This window comes from Rissa tridactyla, chromosome 4, assembly GCF_028500815.1.
Source record: "Rissa tridactyla isolate bRisTri1 chromosome 4, bRisTri1.patW.cur.20221130, whole genome shotgun sequence".
Classification (NCBI taxonomy): Eukaryota; Metazoa; Chordata; class Aves; order Charadriiformes; family Laridae; genus Rissa; species Rissa tridactyla.
In genome coordinates this window covers 75270457-75286548 of record NC_071469.1, presented here as the reverse complement: position 1 = coordinate 75286548, position 16092 = coordinate 75270457, and the positions used below count along the sequence as shown (strand labels likewise).

Below are 16092 nucleotides of genomic sequence, written 5' to 3'. Positions count from 1 at the left end.
TATGTGCCTATTGCTTTTCTCGCAGCTCTGACAACTAACACCAAAATGTTAAATAGCTGCTGCCTTGCACAAGTGGGCCCAGCTTATTTGCTGACCCCACCTACACGTAAGATACATTCACATCGTTGTACATTGTAGAATTTTTTGCGCAACTAGAGAAATATCAGTAAGCTTAGCAACACAGCATCAAAATAAAATGTTAATCAACTTCAGCAAAGGTTACTAAAAATCTGCAAAAACTACTTGCTTGCTGTATTTCTTATGTCTGTATTGTCGGAAGGAGCGCACAAGACCAGTTTTGTTGCAGTATGTATTGTAAGCTGTGCTGCAGCCCCTTCTACCCTATTGCAGTTGAAGTACATTTGTGATTTTTGCTGAGGAAATGGAGTGATCTGCCATACAGGTTTCACTCTAAATTGGACACAGGTGCAAATGATAACGACAACTAACAGAAATACTGTCTACTTGATTTTTCAGGACTTTGGTCTGTGCAGGATCTTCTCATCATTATACTGATCAAATACAATAAGGTCATGAGTAACTTTGTTTTCTTTTCTTGTTTCCTATATACTAGCACTGGTAACTGAATGTTTGAAAAAAAATCAAACTGATTTTTTTGTTTTTTTTAAAACACTCAGTGATTTTTAAATCAATTCTTTGCTGCCTTAGTTTTCCTTGTTCTTCCATCAGGAACCTTACCTTACACATGCAGCTTAGCACTGTCCCAAAAAAGTATAATGGGCGTTCCTTTACTTGCAATACTTACAGAAATTCTCACACTTTTTACGCATAGAATCACACTTGTCAAGATAACTCATACTTGAGTCTCATAATAACTTGATAACTCATTCAGTCACAGATTTTTTTATATAAGATGACAAGTATTTTGCTCTTTCAAAATGCCAAGCCTCTCATTACCATCATTGGTACAACCCATCCTTGGTTAAGAAAGATAATTTCATACCACCTTTCTAAGCCTAACAAAGACCAGTGACCTACGATGAATCTTCAAGTTAATTGGCGTTACTTTTTAGATGCATCTTCATTTTATCTCCAGTAAATTTTTTCACAATTGGTCTCTTCAGGAGCTCTCAAAAAGAGCTTCCAGCTCCTCTCTCATTGTCCGTTTGCATTTTCAAGCATCACCAAATTCCTTCCCATTAGACTTTCCCTCTGAATTTGACTCCTTGATGTGCTTGCTTTAGACATCTTCCTGCACACAGCAAGCCAAACAAAGCAAACTGCAGTAGAAAAATCATTAGAACTAGTGTCTGGAAATAGAGTATTGTTTTTGAAATTGCTAGGGCACATTTTTCTCTCTATGGAAAAGTTCATATTATAGAGAAATACAGCTGGCTTTTTACCATATTCACAGCACAAGCTCCATTATCCTGAAAGCATATTTGGATTATGAATTACTGAGGACAATGCAAAAATAAAAGTGAACTTTCAAACTACATGATTCTGCTGATCCAGTGAAGTGCCACATTAAACCCCCTCTCAAACACTGTACACTTTCAGCAGGAAGCAAAGGAGTCTAAGTTTATACTCAAGTTCTTTACAATGACATCCTATTTTAACTTCACCAGTATGTAGAACTGGGTGCTCCAGAGATGTGTGCTGATTCAGAGAAGTACTCTATTGCTAAGTGAAATACAGCTAACTAAAGCATAGCCAAAAATCACCTTCACCAGTTGCATGTTCGGTGCAATCCCTGCTTTTCATACATGTCCTAAATCACAACATCAGAGTGTTCATCTCATTTTCTCTCTTTTCGTATTCTAGTTGCAATTTCGTAAGTAAAACCTATGGCAGATGACCATTTCCTCAACAAGAATCACAAAACAGAACAGAATGGACTGCAGCGCAGTATACAATACGTACTGTAATAAAAAATTTGTCTAATATATTCTATCTGCCAATGAGCAATATCAGCAGCTTCAAAGAGACTTACTTGCATGGGAAGAGCTTGCTATGTCCATCAGTTTTGGAAGAGAGCGGAGGTGACCTCGGAAAGCTACTCCGGGGAATTCTTGCCCCAGCTTCACACGAGGACAGTTTACATTCTGAGGCATGAAGTCTCCTGGGCAAGCACCATCCTGTGACATGCGTACAGTTTTCCACATTCTTAGTTATCAAGTCTTTGGTCTTGGACAGTACCTATGTGGTGTTAGTTTTCATCGTGCAAGATCATTTTGCAAGGAACATTTCTTAAAGAGGGAGCTAAATACTCTGCAACAGAGAATAATTTATTTACCTTAGTCCCTAGTTAATCTCAATTTTTGAGACAGGCAAGCTATATTCCAAGCAGGTTAATGCATCCTCTTCACTTGTTTCATTGCTTCTCAGTCTTTGTTATCTTTCGACAATTAAAGCATTTTATTTCTGAATGCTACCAGTTCTCTTTCAAACGGAATAATTCTATTTGCAGCCACCACTAATGTTATACAGTTTATCTAAACATCTCCACCATAGTTCCCTGAACTTTTAGAGCTCCCCTACTCAGGTACGGACATGGGTCTGTAGAACAAGGTTAATCATTGCGCAGATCACCTGAGTTCCATAAAACATCAAAGACAGTCCATGGAACAAAACCTAAAAATCCTAAGTGTGCATACTCCCATACATGCAAACACACAATCCCAAGAGACAGAATAAAAGCAATAAATGGCTGTCCAAACTTTTCCCTAACTTTCATCTCATTGCCAAGAAAAAAAACATTGTGTCAAAACCATACCAGATAGTTTACTAACTGGTTTTATTTTGTCCTTCTCCAAAAGGCTTGTGTTGTCTTTAGTTTTAAAAAAAAAAGATTAAGAACACAGATGACAGTGTTCTGCTTTCCTTTTGGAAGGGGATTAGGCCAGAAAGACACAGTTTCACTGCTCAAGCATGCCGAGTGCAAGACTTCTGTGCAAGCCAATGTGTTTTCTTTAGTAACTGGAGGAAAAACAGAATTTAGAGAGAACTACAGATGAAACACATATATGAAAGTAACTATAAGAAAGACCGATTAGTAAGGATAAATGAAAGCTGAACAATTAGGCACAGTGAGACTATCATAAAGAAAGACCAAGAAGCTTCACAGTATAAAGTCTACTCAGACAGAGTATTAAAAGAATAATCATCCCTGCGAGAAGGTGGCAGAAGCAGCTGCATGACTCGACCTGTCGAGGTTTTATTCTTCTCTTTTGTCAGTTTCTGAATTCCCATAAAGAAAACTACCACTCCCCTACTTCATCATGTTCAGTTAAATAAGTGGAAAATTAGTACATCTTAAACCACTTCAGATCTTTGCATTTGGACATGACTAACCCAGGGAGACACACACCTAGCTCTCACGGAGGCTCTATCTACCTGACAAGTTACGGCATGCTGAAGGCACAGATGGACATAGTCTGACTGGCTTCAGTCTAGCACAGATAACAGCAGCAATGAAAATACAGTAATGCTAATTAAACTGCAAGTAAGGCTTAAAACATTAAAAACAAACAAACATGATTACAAAGGGGGCTGTACATTGATGACAAACTTATGCCATTTTGCTTTTACAGGCACACATCTGAGCTAATTAAATGACCATGTTCCCATCACACCTCCGCTCCCAGAGACAGCCACAGACTCCGGGACATGCTCCACTGTGCAGGGATGCTGAGCAAAGCTCCGGATACGGCTACGTCCTGTGAAAATGGCATGCAGGGTTGCCACAATCCTCCCTGCCTGAAATATCAAGAGCTAAATCTTAACTGAGGGGCTAAATTTCTTCAAAGAATGTTAGCTTGAATCAGAGTACAAATCAGAGTTCGAACTGAAATGCTAGGCTCGACAAAGGAAGAAACCCATTGGTTTATTTACCTTTTTATAACTGATAAACAGCAGATATTTACTAGAAAACCAGCTCAAAGTAAAGCTCAACACTCCTCCTCTCAATGTAATTTAATTTCTGGAGCATCATAAGAGCTAATACGTAACTTGAAATTGTACTGTGCATGTACAGGCTCCTTTGTGTACACCACAGTGAAAAAAAATTGTCATGAAATAAACTGTATAGCAGCTAACACCATTTTTTTCTGTCATTCAGATGGTATTTTGCATCACTGGCCATGAAGCCTGTGATAGCTAGGGACAAAACTGAGCCATTTTCACACACAGAAAATATTATTTAATCTTAGATCTTTTTGTTAATTTAAAAAATAAATAAATCATTTATATTTTTAATATTCCATCTACAGAGAACACTGGAATCTAAGAATAGAAATCAGAGTTGTTACCCAAGCAGTTGGTATGGGATTCCTTTAACCACTGTTAAACCAATCTACCTAAACAGCAGGCAGTTATATTCAACTCATCACCTAGGCTCGCTTTTTAGTCAGAAAGAGACGGGTCAATTAGCCCATCCCTGGAGCGCCTCTCCTGCACACGCATCTTGGCATGCTGCAAATTACCTCTAAAGAGAGCCTGACTTAAATAAAAACCTAATTTATAGAAGGTTTAAGGTATGCAAAACTTATCCCACTTTGGAAAGCAGGTTAGTTCTATTCCAGTTTATTTATGCTTTTCCAGATTTTCACGTGTCAAGATGTTCTCAAATTTCTACACAACCGGTAAGTAGGCAAGAATTCAGTTTGGTTTTTTGACCACAAAACCAAAATAGGTTTGCTATGCTCACTGTTCTCACATGAATACACCAAATATAGCTATTCTACAGGAAAAAAATTTACAAGGGGATTACAGCAAACAGAAATTATTTTCAGGTAGAACAGTTCTTCCCTTAGTCACAACATTGCTTTTGAAGACATTTGTTCACAGCCTTAAGGATGAAGTTTTAATATAAAAAGCTGTCCATTTTTAATATGCTTCGGTGTTTTGTTTTGTTTATTTCTACAAAAGAAACTGTTTTAACACAGTTCTGGAGAAAGCACTTTCCAGATGTTAACAATGATACTACTTTCCCAAACATCTGTATTGCGAGATAAAACTTGGTTCCCTGCAAAAGATTGTGCTACGTTCAGACATTATTCTCATCGCCCACCGGCAGTAAAGTTTTGCAGAACTCAGTATTGCTGAAGAACAGAAAGCCCTAAACAAGTTCCTTGACCTTTGCTAGTAGTTCAAGAACCCCGCTATCTACACATTTCAGCAACAAAGTGTTCAAGAGTATTGTTGAAGTATATCAAGAGACTGTCATATTAAGAAGATAACCTAAGAAACATGTAGATGACAATCTGATTTCAAATACATTCTAAAGCTGCTTATATGCTTTATTTATATGGTTCCTCACATGTGGCTGGGCTAAACAAAACCGTTCACTCTCAGAACTGTTATGAAATCTCTTTCTTGGTTCATTCAGGAGACTATAACAAATTATTCCATTTACAATTGTATTTTTGCACACATTATTATTTATAAATTTCATAAACGGAAATCAGATATTGCTTCTGTTCTTAAAAAATCCACTTTCAACTGCTTACCAAAAATCCTAAGCCAACATCAGTAACAGTCCAAAGCAGAGCTCTTATTTAAAAAGAATAATAATTGAAAAAAAGACCGCCTATTAGAAATGTTTGGTTTTCCATCAGCAACACACAGCTAGCAAGAAACACGAAGCATTTCTAAAATGAAAATTCTGATTACAAACTCATTCGTGGCAGCAGAACAGGCAGCTGACATCACAAACCTGATAAGGAATACTTATTTTCTCTTTAGCTACAAAGTAGTCAACATTATCCAAAGCAAAAACAGAAAGTCATGATTTTTTAACTTTCAAGTTTTTCAAAACTGAGAATGAGAATTTTATTAGTTTACAGTAACAAAAGACTAATAGTGACATTCCAAGCTCAGAAAACAAACACTTCTCAAAATATTTTGAAAACTTTACTAAGTTCTAGGGGTTGGGGGTGTGTGTGTGTTAGGTGTTGTTTTTTTTTTTTTTTATTAGGAGTATTGTATTTATATCAGAAATAGTAGAAACTGGAAATAAAGAGCATTGCATCTGGTTAGATAAAACTCATTCACCGTACAAACTAGGCATTGGTAACGAAATAACTAACTGAAATCCGTTAATGCCAGTTCATTTAAGACCTTGGGCTACTAGGTCTTTTTCACTGACAGTGGCAGAAAGCACAAGCTGTATATTCCAGGCTGACCCAGTATTTTATGAAAATAAAGGCCAAAGGTGCACTAGATAACAACTCATGCAACAATAAGGCTGTACAAGACGCAAGAACAGCAGAATGAAAGGACAGATCTTTACCCGGGTAGCTTTTAGGCAGCAAAGAGATCCTCTGTACTTTACACACAGGCTCAAACTATCAGTTACACTGATGACACTGAACTCTCACATGCCAGACCCAGACACACACTTCCATCAGAAACCACAGCTTAGGGCCAAACTATTGACACTCATGGGCATTTTAAGAATATAACATGTTCATGCACCACTTTAAGACACATACATTATTTACTTCACTGTTAAATTGACACCGTCATTAAAGTTTTGAGTTTACTGAATTTTACCCAACAAGTAAAGGTGTGCTTCTTAAAATTCATTTACATACTGCACTGCAGATACCATGTACACATTTATAATCAGCAATGGCTTTGGTCTCTACAAAAGCGATACAAACAAAGCACAGTTCTATCAGAAAGTAAATTAGAAAGCTGTATTGTTGGTAATATATTAGTTCCCCTGAAACAGTTCTAAAGACTGCCTTTGTTTGTGTTCTGCACGAAAGAACAGCCAAAGCTTTCCCAGACAACAACCTATGCAACAGTTAATTCGTACCCTGGTACAGCCTAAGTGTACAACTAAACACAGATCTCTGATTTATCCCTAGATAAACACGTGTGAAGTTACTATCAGACTTCTACCGTACTTTGCAAAACTAGAGAACAGCTTTACCAATCAAGCTGACTGATACTACACAACTCAACGGATTTACCAATTTAATAATCCTGTGTTTCAAAATGCGCAATGATTTTATTCTTCAGGTAAGATCCACTGATAGTTTCAGAACACTATAATCCTTTGTAGGTATTAATATCACCATGAAGTACTTACCCTTTAGCAACAGCTCTTTGCCATTTTCAGTAATTTGATTTACCATTCTTCTTTCTGCTCTTAGTACATGCTTTAGTAAATGCCTTCTCTGTGAAGTCCTGAGGATTGCACAAGTTCAATAATATCGTATTCCCAAAAGAACTTTTTTCCACCTCCTCTGACAAGCTGACTGCTGGCTGCAATGCTGAATGGGATTGATCTCTTTCAGGAAGCAAACAGGTTTCTTACAGAAAGCTAAACCGACACCAATATAATCCTGGTATTATAACCCTTTCAACACTGAGAAAATATACAAGTGTCAAGATCTTACTGAAAATGCTATTTATGAAATCCAAACTCAGCCACATTTAAGAGGGACGTTGCCAGCTGTTTGCACACTTACTCAGAAAAGTGTGTGCCACAGAAGTGCTGCTTGCTGAGTGTGTACTCAGACAGCGTTTTAAACCTGCTAATGGCACAAAAGTATAGCTCTGTGACGTTAGCCCTCCAGGCATTTTAGCTTTCAAGTGAAGAGAGTGATGTATTTCTTTCCATCTTCAATACTTTTTAATATGATTACCCATTAATGGATGAATCATATGCAAGATCACAAAAAAAGAAAGCACCAGCATGATGAAGTGGAGGTTTATGTAAGATACATAAGTAAATACTAACTTAATGATTCTAAGCAGTTCATAATTACCAGAACTCACTCCATCCTGCTCATTCATAAGGAGGTCCTCTGGATACCAGCACACACCACACTGAGACTTATCTACGTTATACCGTAGGTGCAATCACCAAGAATGCCTATGTAATTAAAGATGCCAAGTCACTTTTGAAAAATCGGATTTAGGAATTCACATCACTTAGGAGCCTTCATAATATAATTTGTCATTGCCAGCTGAAAAAAACACTATGAAAACAACCTTTGTACTTCACTGTAATCCACTTCAGAGGTTCTTTCATGTGGAACAACTCCAAATCATTTCTCACGACTATCCTCCCAGAAACTCTGTCCCTTCACATGCGCAAAGGCACCTCAGATGTAGCACACCCTTTATCAAATCCCAGGGAGAAGCGTTCTAGCATTTTCACTGCCTCAGGAAAAGCCTCTAACCTTGCTGTAAAATGTTCTCACTTTCTCCGAAAGACAGCAACATACATCTACGAGACCAGGATGCAGCTTCCATGCAATACTCCATTTACCTCTCTCTCTCCCAGATACAGAAAATTGTTTTCAGCTCTATACCTGTTCAGCTGACCATGGCTGTGCAGTAGTAAGATGAGAAATCAACAGCAAAAAACCTAAACTCAAAAAAAAAAAAATAGCCCCACAACACACACCACAATTTCAGACACATCTGCTCCCTTCTCCAGTTCAACATGTGCCAAAAAACAATTGTACAGGCACAAACCATGGAGTGAGAACAAGCAGACGGCAGCGGTGACCATTAAGTCAGTATTACCACCAGCTCAAAAAACTTCCTGCAGGAAACAATGGAAATACAGGAGAAATAAGCCAGAGCGCTAAGTATCTCCAGACATACAGAAACTAACAGAAGAAGGAGGTTTAATTGCTTTGCAAATTAATTGCATGTACATTCTATGCATTATATACAATGTATATTAACAGACATCTACAATCCATTCCTGGAAGAAAGTAGAAAGACATCTCTACTCAGCTACAGCTTATTGTGAAGCCCTGAATGTTTTATTAAGTTTTCAGTTAACTCATATAGAAAGTGCTGAATACCAGATTTTTCTTACATTTGAGAAGTACCTTGTTCCATGTGAAAACAAAGTGTGTGAGAGATTATTTTTTTTAACTAAGAAAAAAAAGAAAATAAAAGAAAAGAGAGAGGAAAAAAAAGAGCTAAGCTTTTATACGCTCCAAGGATGAAGAGCTGACCTTTCAGTGCGAAGTGCTACAAACAGCCAAAACTCACTGTAACTCTGGTCATGATACTTAAAGAAAGTACAAGTCAGCATGAGACTTCTCCTAGCAAAGGAAGTCACTCCATCCCACTGAATATTTCAGAGGGTGGAGAGCACTCTGACATTGCACACGATAAGCAACAGTCCACAGCAGTACTTGCACAACACACATATTCAAACACATTTATAAAGAGCTCACAGGTCTTCCAAAACAGCACAAAATATTTCACACTGTGCAACACACAGCACAGACCAAGACAGAGTCAGGTATCTGAAGACGTCACAGGGGCTTTTAGCATCATTTTACAAAAAGTTCATGAGTTTGCCATAGCAGCAGAACAAAATGAGTACAGCACATGAGCTTACAGAAACTCTTTGAGGAGCAATGGGCAACATTAGACCACTTGTCTTCTGCTTCACCAGTCAGGAACTAAATCAAGCACACGCAACAGAATCTAAGTCAGAAGAAACTCAGGGACGTATAATGGTGAGCTTACTCCCACTAAAGGTACGCTTCTACCACAGAGTCCAGAATACAGTGTCTTAAAAGTGCAAAGGCAAAATATTGCAATTCAATTATTCTCTGTGCGTTGCCTTGAGTTACAACTTTAATGCTCCCTGCCCGTACACTAAAAGACATCTTAACACAAGGCAGATAATCATCCCGCTATCTGGTTACATAGTATTGGGATTTACCAAACATAGCTAAACTATACCTCCCTTCATGTTTGGCTGCAGTATCCCTGAAATTAATCCCGGACATTGCCACCCCATTCTCTGGAACATGCAGGCACATCTAAAGTGAACAGTTTGTGTCTGCTTAGGCAAAGTAGCCAAGATACAAGTTATAACCATGCAAGAACTGAATTTGGATAAGGTTGGCAAGGGTTGGCATGTGATGCTCTAGAAACAGCTGTGCCCTGGAGATCACGTCCCAGTACAGGGCGCAGAACACAAATTTGAATCAAGGGAAAAGAAGGGATCCTGTTAGGGGGAGACGGCTCAGTCGTATTGCTGCTGAACACTTCATATTGTAAAGTCACAGACTGGACAGTGAAAACCTTAGCAGAAGAAAGCTGAAAATATTTGGGAGCAGTCAGTAGTTTCTGAAATCAGACCTGTAAGACTATTAAAGAACCTCTACCTTTGCCTTTTACATCAACTCTGGATACAAATATATGCTATAGCAAGTAGTAGTAAAATTGATGTCAGTTACATCATTTAGAAGTGGATGAGAAAGGCAAAGCTCCTAACGCAGAGGTAGAAGGCAGAGGAGAAACAGCAATGTGCTATCCTCCAGAGACAGCAGCAGCTACATCGTCATCTTGAATTGCTCCAAGTCCTGACTCAGATCTGACCTCCTACATGGAAATACAGAGGTGGACTTTGCACATAATAACTAAGCTTGGAGCTGCTCAGCTTGCAAGCACAGACAAGGTCATAACACAAAGTAGCATTGCCATAGATAATTTTATGAAAAATAATTACACTCCAAGGCATAAAAATTGTGTTTTACTGCAGCAATCAGCAATTTAAAGTATGCAAGAGCAAGTCTCAGCAAGCTGGCCCTCCTTAGGAGTTACCCTAACTCAGCAAATGGGCAGTTTCTAATGGCATACCATAAAAATCCTTTTTTTCCCTTTGACACGGAAGCGAAAGGCAAAAGTTTGAAGCCTGGATGGTCTAACCTCCTTCACAATAAGGAGGTATCTGTAATGATTGAATGATGTTCTAAATCCCTCAGATAAACACAAGAAATAGCTGGCTACTGGTAGGAGATGAAAAATGAAGGTTGGCAATTAGACTGTAGAAAAAAACCTCACATACAGTTTTGTTCTGGCATAATTAGTTTGAACCTATACATAGTACAGGCTGCCTCTGCCCTAAACACAGAGCTCTGCGTCATCTCTCCTCTCCCAGGATCTTGTTATACAACCTCTGCTACTGTTCCCTGCAAGCCAGCTTCCAACATCAGCTTACAGCTTTGATTCCAATTTTCAAAGTAATCAATGGATTGCATACTAATTATATTATAGACCACGTGTCAATCAATGAAAGAGCTGGACTTTCGGGACAATGCAGGTCACTTGGGTGGAGCGTGGAGAAAGTGGCAAATTAAGCATTCTCGATTCAAGGGGATGGACCTGTGCGACAAACTTCCAGGGAACATTAGGCAAACCCGGAATCTGGATAGCTTTGGAAATGCTGCTAAGCCATGCCCTAAGCAAATGAGCTTCCCAGTATCCCGTCAGAGCACAATGACCACCAATACAAAGGTGGGATGATGACCGTCCCCTCACCAGTACCAGCAACTTCCTCCCTCACCCCTTTCCCCAGCTGTCCAGCCCAGCCTGGCACTGGCCTCTCATCTTCAGCTCAGCAAAATGCCATTTCATTTACATTTCCAACAAGTCTTAGGCTGCCTCCAGTCAGCAAAGCATAGCTAACTTGGCAGGACTGCCAAGTTATCAACCGTCCCCATTCATCCATAAGTTAATTGAGTCAAAACTCCTTTTGGGCAATTAGCTCTTTATTCTGCACATCGAACTCCACCTCTCTGTCCTACAGAGCAGAATGAAGACCAAAAGATGCTTAACAAAAAATTCCACCAAGTATTTGCAATAGCAACAAAAATTTTGAAAAAAATGTATTGCCAGAACTGGTCTAACTTATACATCTGCTGCTCAAACATGAATTAAGACCGCTGGAAAGTAAGCGGTTATCTTTTTCCATGCGAAACCTAATACCTACCACAAAATCTAAAGCCCTATTACATGACCTATTAGGAAAAAACGCTACTCCTGTAACTCCAGTAACTTCTTTTTATGGTTCAGAAATGACAGTTTGAGATTCAAGAATAAGAGTAACTCAGGACAAATAGGCAGTGGACAGCCTACAAAATAACCCCCGGATAGGTATTCAGAGGACTTCAGAAGAAAGGGGACCTGTACCACATAACAGTATACAAAATGGTACCATATCCAAAATCCAGAGAAGTTTACCCTACATGCATTATAAGAGCTGTGTTTTTCCCGGTCACGTAAACTTTTTATATTTAAAGACAGAACATATTAAATGTATGCCAAGTATTTGATTTTGCTAAAAGACTAATTTTTTTTGTGTATGGTATTTCATTATTTTGCTCGCTTAAAAAGAAGGTATTGTTTGGTTAGCATTCACTACAGCAGCCACTGTGAACGATGCACAGTTCTCCATGCATGAAAAAATCCAAGTATACTGAAATAAATCATCTGAAGCAGCTCAGTACAAGAACAGTACTACTACTACAGCTCAGAACAAGAACAGTACTACTCATTGCTAAGGGATCGCTTGGCATCATTTAAACAGATGCCTATTGAAAACTAATAATTAAGAAAGAGATTTTACTGAATCAAACAACAAAAAAATACTGAATCTTTCTTATCTGTGAGAACAAAGCTTAGTACAATTGAGAGATTCAAAATTTCCAATTCAAAGGTTACTGAAGACAGTGGAAATGTTCCTAAAACATAATTCCAATAGGCTTTAAACCATGTCTTAAAGTGGTGCATTTTTTTCTCCGTCGTTCAGGTTACAGCTCAAAGTATTTAAAGAAAAACCTCGAACCAACACGTTGAAGACACAAACGCTTTGATCAAATAAATCTTGCTCCCACGTATTGGTGATAGTAGCAATTTTTCTGTAATATAAATCAGTCTGCACACTAAATTATTTGTTACATCATAGTCAAGAAAAGGTGTAAATCTTCAATTGGTCTTGGAAGGGGAAGCTCACCAAATGTAGCTTTTCTCTCCTGGTGGCACTGGGTGTCCCCCATTCTGTTACATGCACTTAAAAAGTAAGCGGTGATCACTTAGTTTGATCTTCCCCAAGGTTGTTTTTGTTCTTTAACTTCAGCCAACTGCATTTATTGTGTTTGGCTACATTTCCCAGTCAATGAGGCTGCAAAGTACCTTAATCTCCATTCCACACAGAACTTTAGAGCAAAAGCCAAACTTAAACTTTACATTGAAAAGCATGCAAAAATGTATTCCTTAATTTTGCTGCAGTGGGGAAAAGAAAGGAAATGTCAGTATTTTCTTTACAGAAGGGAAACACCAAAGAAATTCGCAAGGGGAAATTGAATAAAACACACACAGATCAATTTTATACAAGAGAGATACGTACTACAAACACAATATAAGAAGCCCCCAAATTCATTTGAATTTCTTTAGAAAAGTGCAGAGATTCAATAAAATTATGTAGCTTCAGTACGTAAAAAAATTCCCCAAATTATTCTCAACTCAAGTTTGAAATGGGCACTTAGGAAGTCAAAAGGAGCAAGCGTTTGCAGATAGAATTAAATGGAAACACCATGTATTTTTGTGTGCAATTGCTTAGCTTTCTAATACAGGTGTTCTCTAAAACACAAAAAATCAACAGCTACAAAAGACTAGTGGAGGGTTATTTGGCTTTTTATCGTCTATGAGTTTTTTGCAACATACAGACACATTACCGGAGTTGCTTTCAAATCACTTAGACATATCACAGAGATACTTCCCAGAGCTTTTCCAAATAACTGAAATACCAGAGAACCCACAAAAAGGCCCATGTTTTTCTATATTTAGCTAAGTCTCCTGGGCGCCAGCAGTTGGCACAGATATCCCCTTGGTACCAGACAGCTGCAGCCTCTCCAGCTCTGTCTTAATCACCCAAGAGGTACGAGAGACATGCTTAGCAAAAGTAACAGTTTATGCAGTAAAATGAGCTTTTTGCTTTTCCTAGACAAGCATTTTTATAGATGAACTAAACCTTACAAAACTGTATGCTGCTAAAAGAAACTTGAGGTATCCACCATGGGCTCCACTAAAATGAGCTTCTCAGAGAAATTCTTTTGCTTACAGGCTACAAAGAAAGTATACACCATCTCCTTCATTTACCCAAGTGTTATAAACAGCTAAACGTGTCCCAGAGCACTTCTCCACTCTCATTTTTCACTTATTGCACTCTTATCTTTCCTTATCTGAAGCAAGAGTCCACTTATTTATGCACCTGTATTGTTGAAAAAAGTATTCTGGAGTTTGGCACTGCTATCAGTGCTGTGCTCATTGCCCATTACACAAACAGAAAAAAAAAAAATACCGGACTTCAGGAGGATGACCCTGCTGCTAAGACCCCTTTCAGGATCTGCATTTCAAGTTATAACTATTGCTGTGTATCCTACAAGAGCTCACAAGTATGCTTTATGGAACAGGAACAAATATTGACATATTTAGTGCTGACAGAACACCTTTAACATCTCCAAATTTACACATTAAACTTTCCAGTGAGGGAAAACAGTTGCTAAACTTAGCAGAACAGAAAAAACCCTCCCTCATCAAAATGCAACTAAATTGAAGAAGGTGCAGTCTCCATACTGTTCACAAATCACCAGAAGAGACAGTTCACTGACATCAGTGTATTTCTCTTCTCAGGTTACTTTCCTCCCAAACAATTCAGAGCTGCTGCCTCAACTCTTCCCCAGGCTCCCTCCTCCATGACTTCTTGCTGCAGTTTTGAGGCAACATGAAAAATGTGAAGATGCACGTGCTACAGAGGTTATGCAAAAATACCCTACTATAACTACTGTAACAGCGCCATTTACCCACATTGCTGCTAGCAGAAGTTCTTGAATTTAAGACAACTTAAAAATATATTTGGACGCATGTTTCTATCACTCCTGTTTAGCTGTTGTATCTAATTCATTATATGACTAATTTTATCTTATCTCTGGACTTTGCCAAAACACATACATTAAGAATTAAGTGCTTTGGAAAGGAATTTTTGAATGATTTATGTATCCCCACTGAAAGTATCTTTAGTCATATTTTACATGAACTTTATTTCAAGTCTCGTAAAAGACTTAAAACCTGGAAAAAACTTAAAACTTACTAGTAAGTTACCACATATTAAAAAGCAGTGAACCAGGAAGAAGCTTAAAGTAAAAACGCAATGCTATCACACCAGGACTTTCTTTATCCATCTTCTCGAAACTAGCTTATTGCAAATGACCAGCATAATCTGTTGCTGCACAAGGGCACCACACATACTGATGCAGACTGTAAGCATGAGGAAAAGGTCTCAAGTCTAGTTAGAAAACTCTGGGCTGAAAGCAAGACATGTGATAATTGGAACATAAGCAGAGCAATTCATTGGCAAAAACCAAGGGTGGCAGCTGACCAAAGCTGGTTAGTGACACCAAGCTGATTAGTGTCTCATTTCCACAAACAAAAGTCACAGCAAGATAAATAACTTCCCACAGGACACATGACAGTGCCGCACTTTGGTTAACAGGGTGCACAATCACTGTGGAGCTGAGATTCCTATTAAAGCAAAGCTTATTTGGTTTTTTTAAACACTATTCATAACGCACTCTCCTTCTTCGTACCCTGTGTACCCAACCTAACATGCTGGCATTATTTCAAAGACTGAAAAGATGCCAAATTCACATTTCTCATCCCTGCCGATCCATAAAGCAAGGCTCACATGTTTATCATAGGATCACAGGAAAATTCTTTGTACTTCTTTTTCTAAATGGAAGACGTCAAAATCTATTACAAGCAGTGGCAGTCAATGGAACCTGCTTAGAAAAAAAAAAAAAGCTGATTTTATTCACAAGCAAGCTCTGGAACTATCTGGGAAGGCTAAATTATTGCACACTCACTAATGTCTTCTTAGGGAAATGACTGACAAGAAATTCTATTGCAGAATGGCTTCATGTCTGTAGCGTTCACATGACACTGTATCACTTGATGTCCCAAATAAAGCAAAATTCAGAAAAAAGATTCAAAAACAAGGCTATGACAAATAAACGTTGCAATGAAAAGGTCACAGTGAAATAAGAATCTGTCAGAATCATAAGCAACAGCCTAAGAGATTGCACAACTGCACACTGTTACAGACCAGCTATAAACAGTTACATTACTGTGACGGACCACAGGCTTGAAGGGCCGTATCGTTACTGAGTCACTTTAACTCATCTCCGATCAAACTGAGCAACCCAAAGAAGTCTTTGAATAAGGTTCTGAATAGCAAGCTGATAAAATACAATCTTCCCTAGAGAAGATTCACCAGAACAACTGTAACCAATTCCTCCT

The 16092-nt window shown here is 38.4% G+C and overlaps 1 protein-coding gene across 15 annotated transcripts in view; it reads right to left on the bottom strand.

Moving 5' to 3' along the window:
* SLC12A4 (solute carrier family 12 member 4) overlaps nucleotides 1-16092 on the bottom strand; it is a 50848-nt gene that overhangs the window by 31811 nt on the left and 2945 nt on the right. For 4 of the 15 annotated variants that reach the window (XM_054201264.1, XM_054201265.1, XM_054201266.1 and 1 more), the window contains one exon: nucleotides 1955-2232. The exons of 3 other annotated variants lie outside the window; for them this stretch is intronic. In XM_054201264.1, coding sequence (XP_054057239.1) covers nucleotides 1955-2126 — 172 coding nt within the window. In that variant the 5' untranslated portion in view covers nucleotides 2127-2232. Of the gene's footprint in view, nucleotides 1-1954; nucleotides 2251-7060; nucleotides 8413-8457; nucleotides 8528-16092 lie in introns of those variants that run through there. 8 more of the 15 variants (XM_054201273.1, XM_054201272.1, XM_054201271.1 and 5 more) reach the window with 5 other exon arrangements.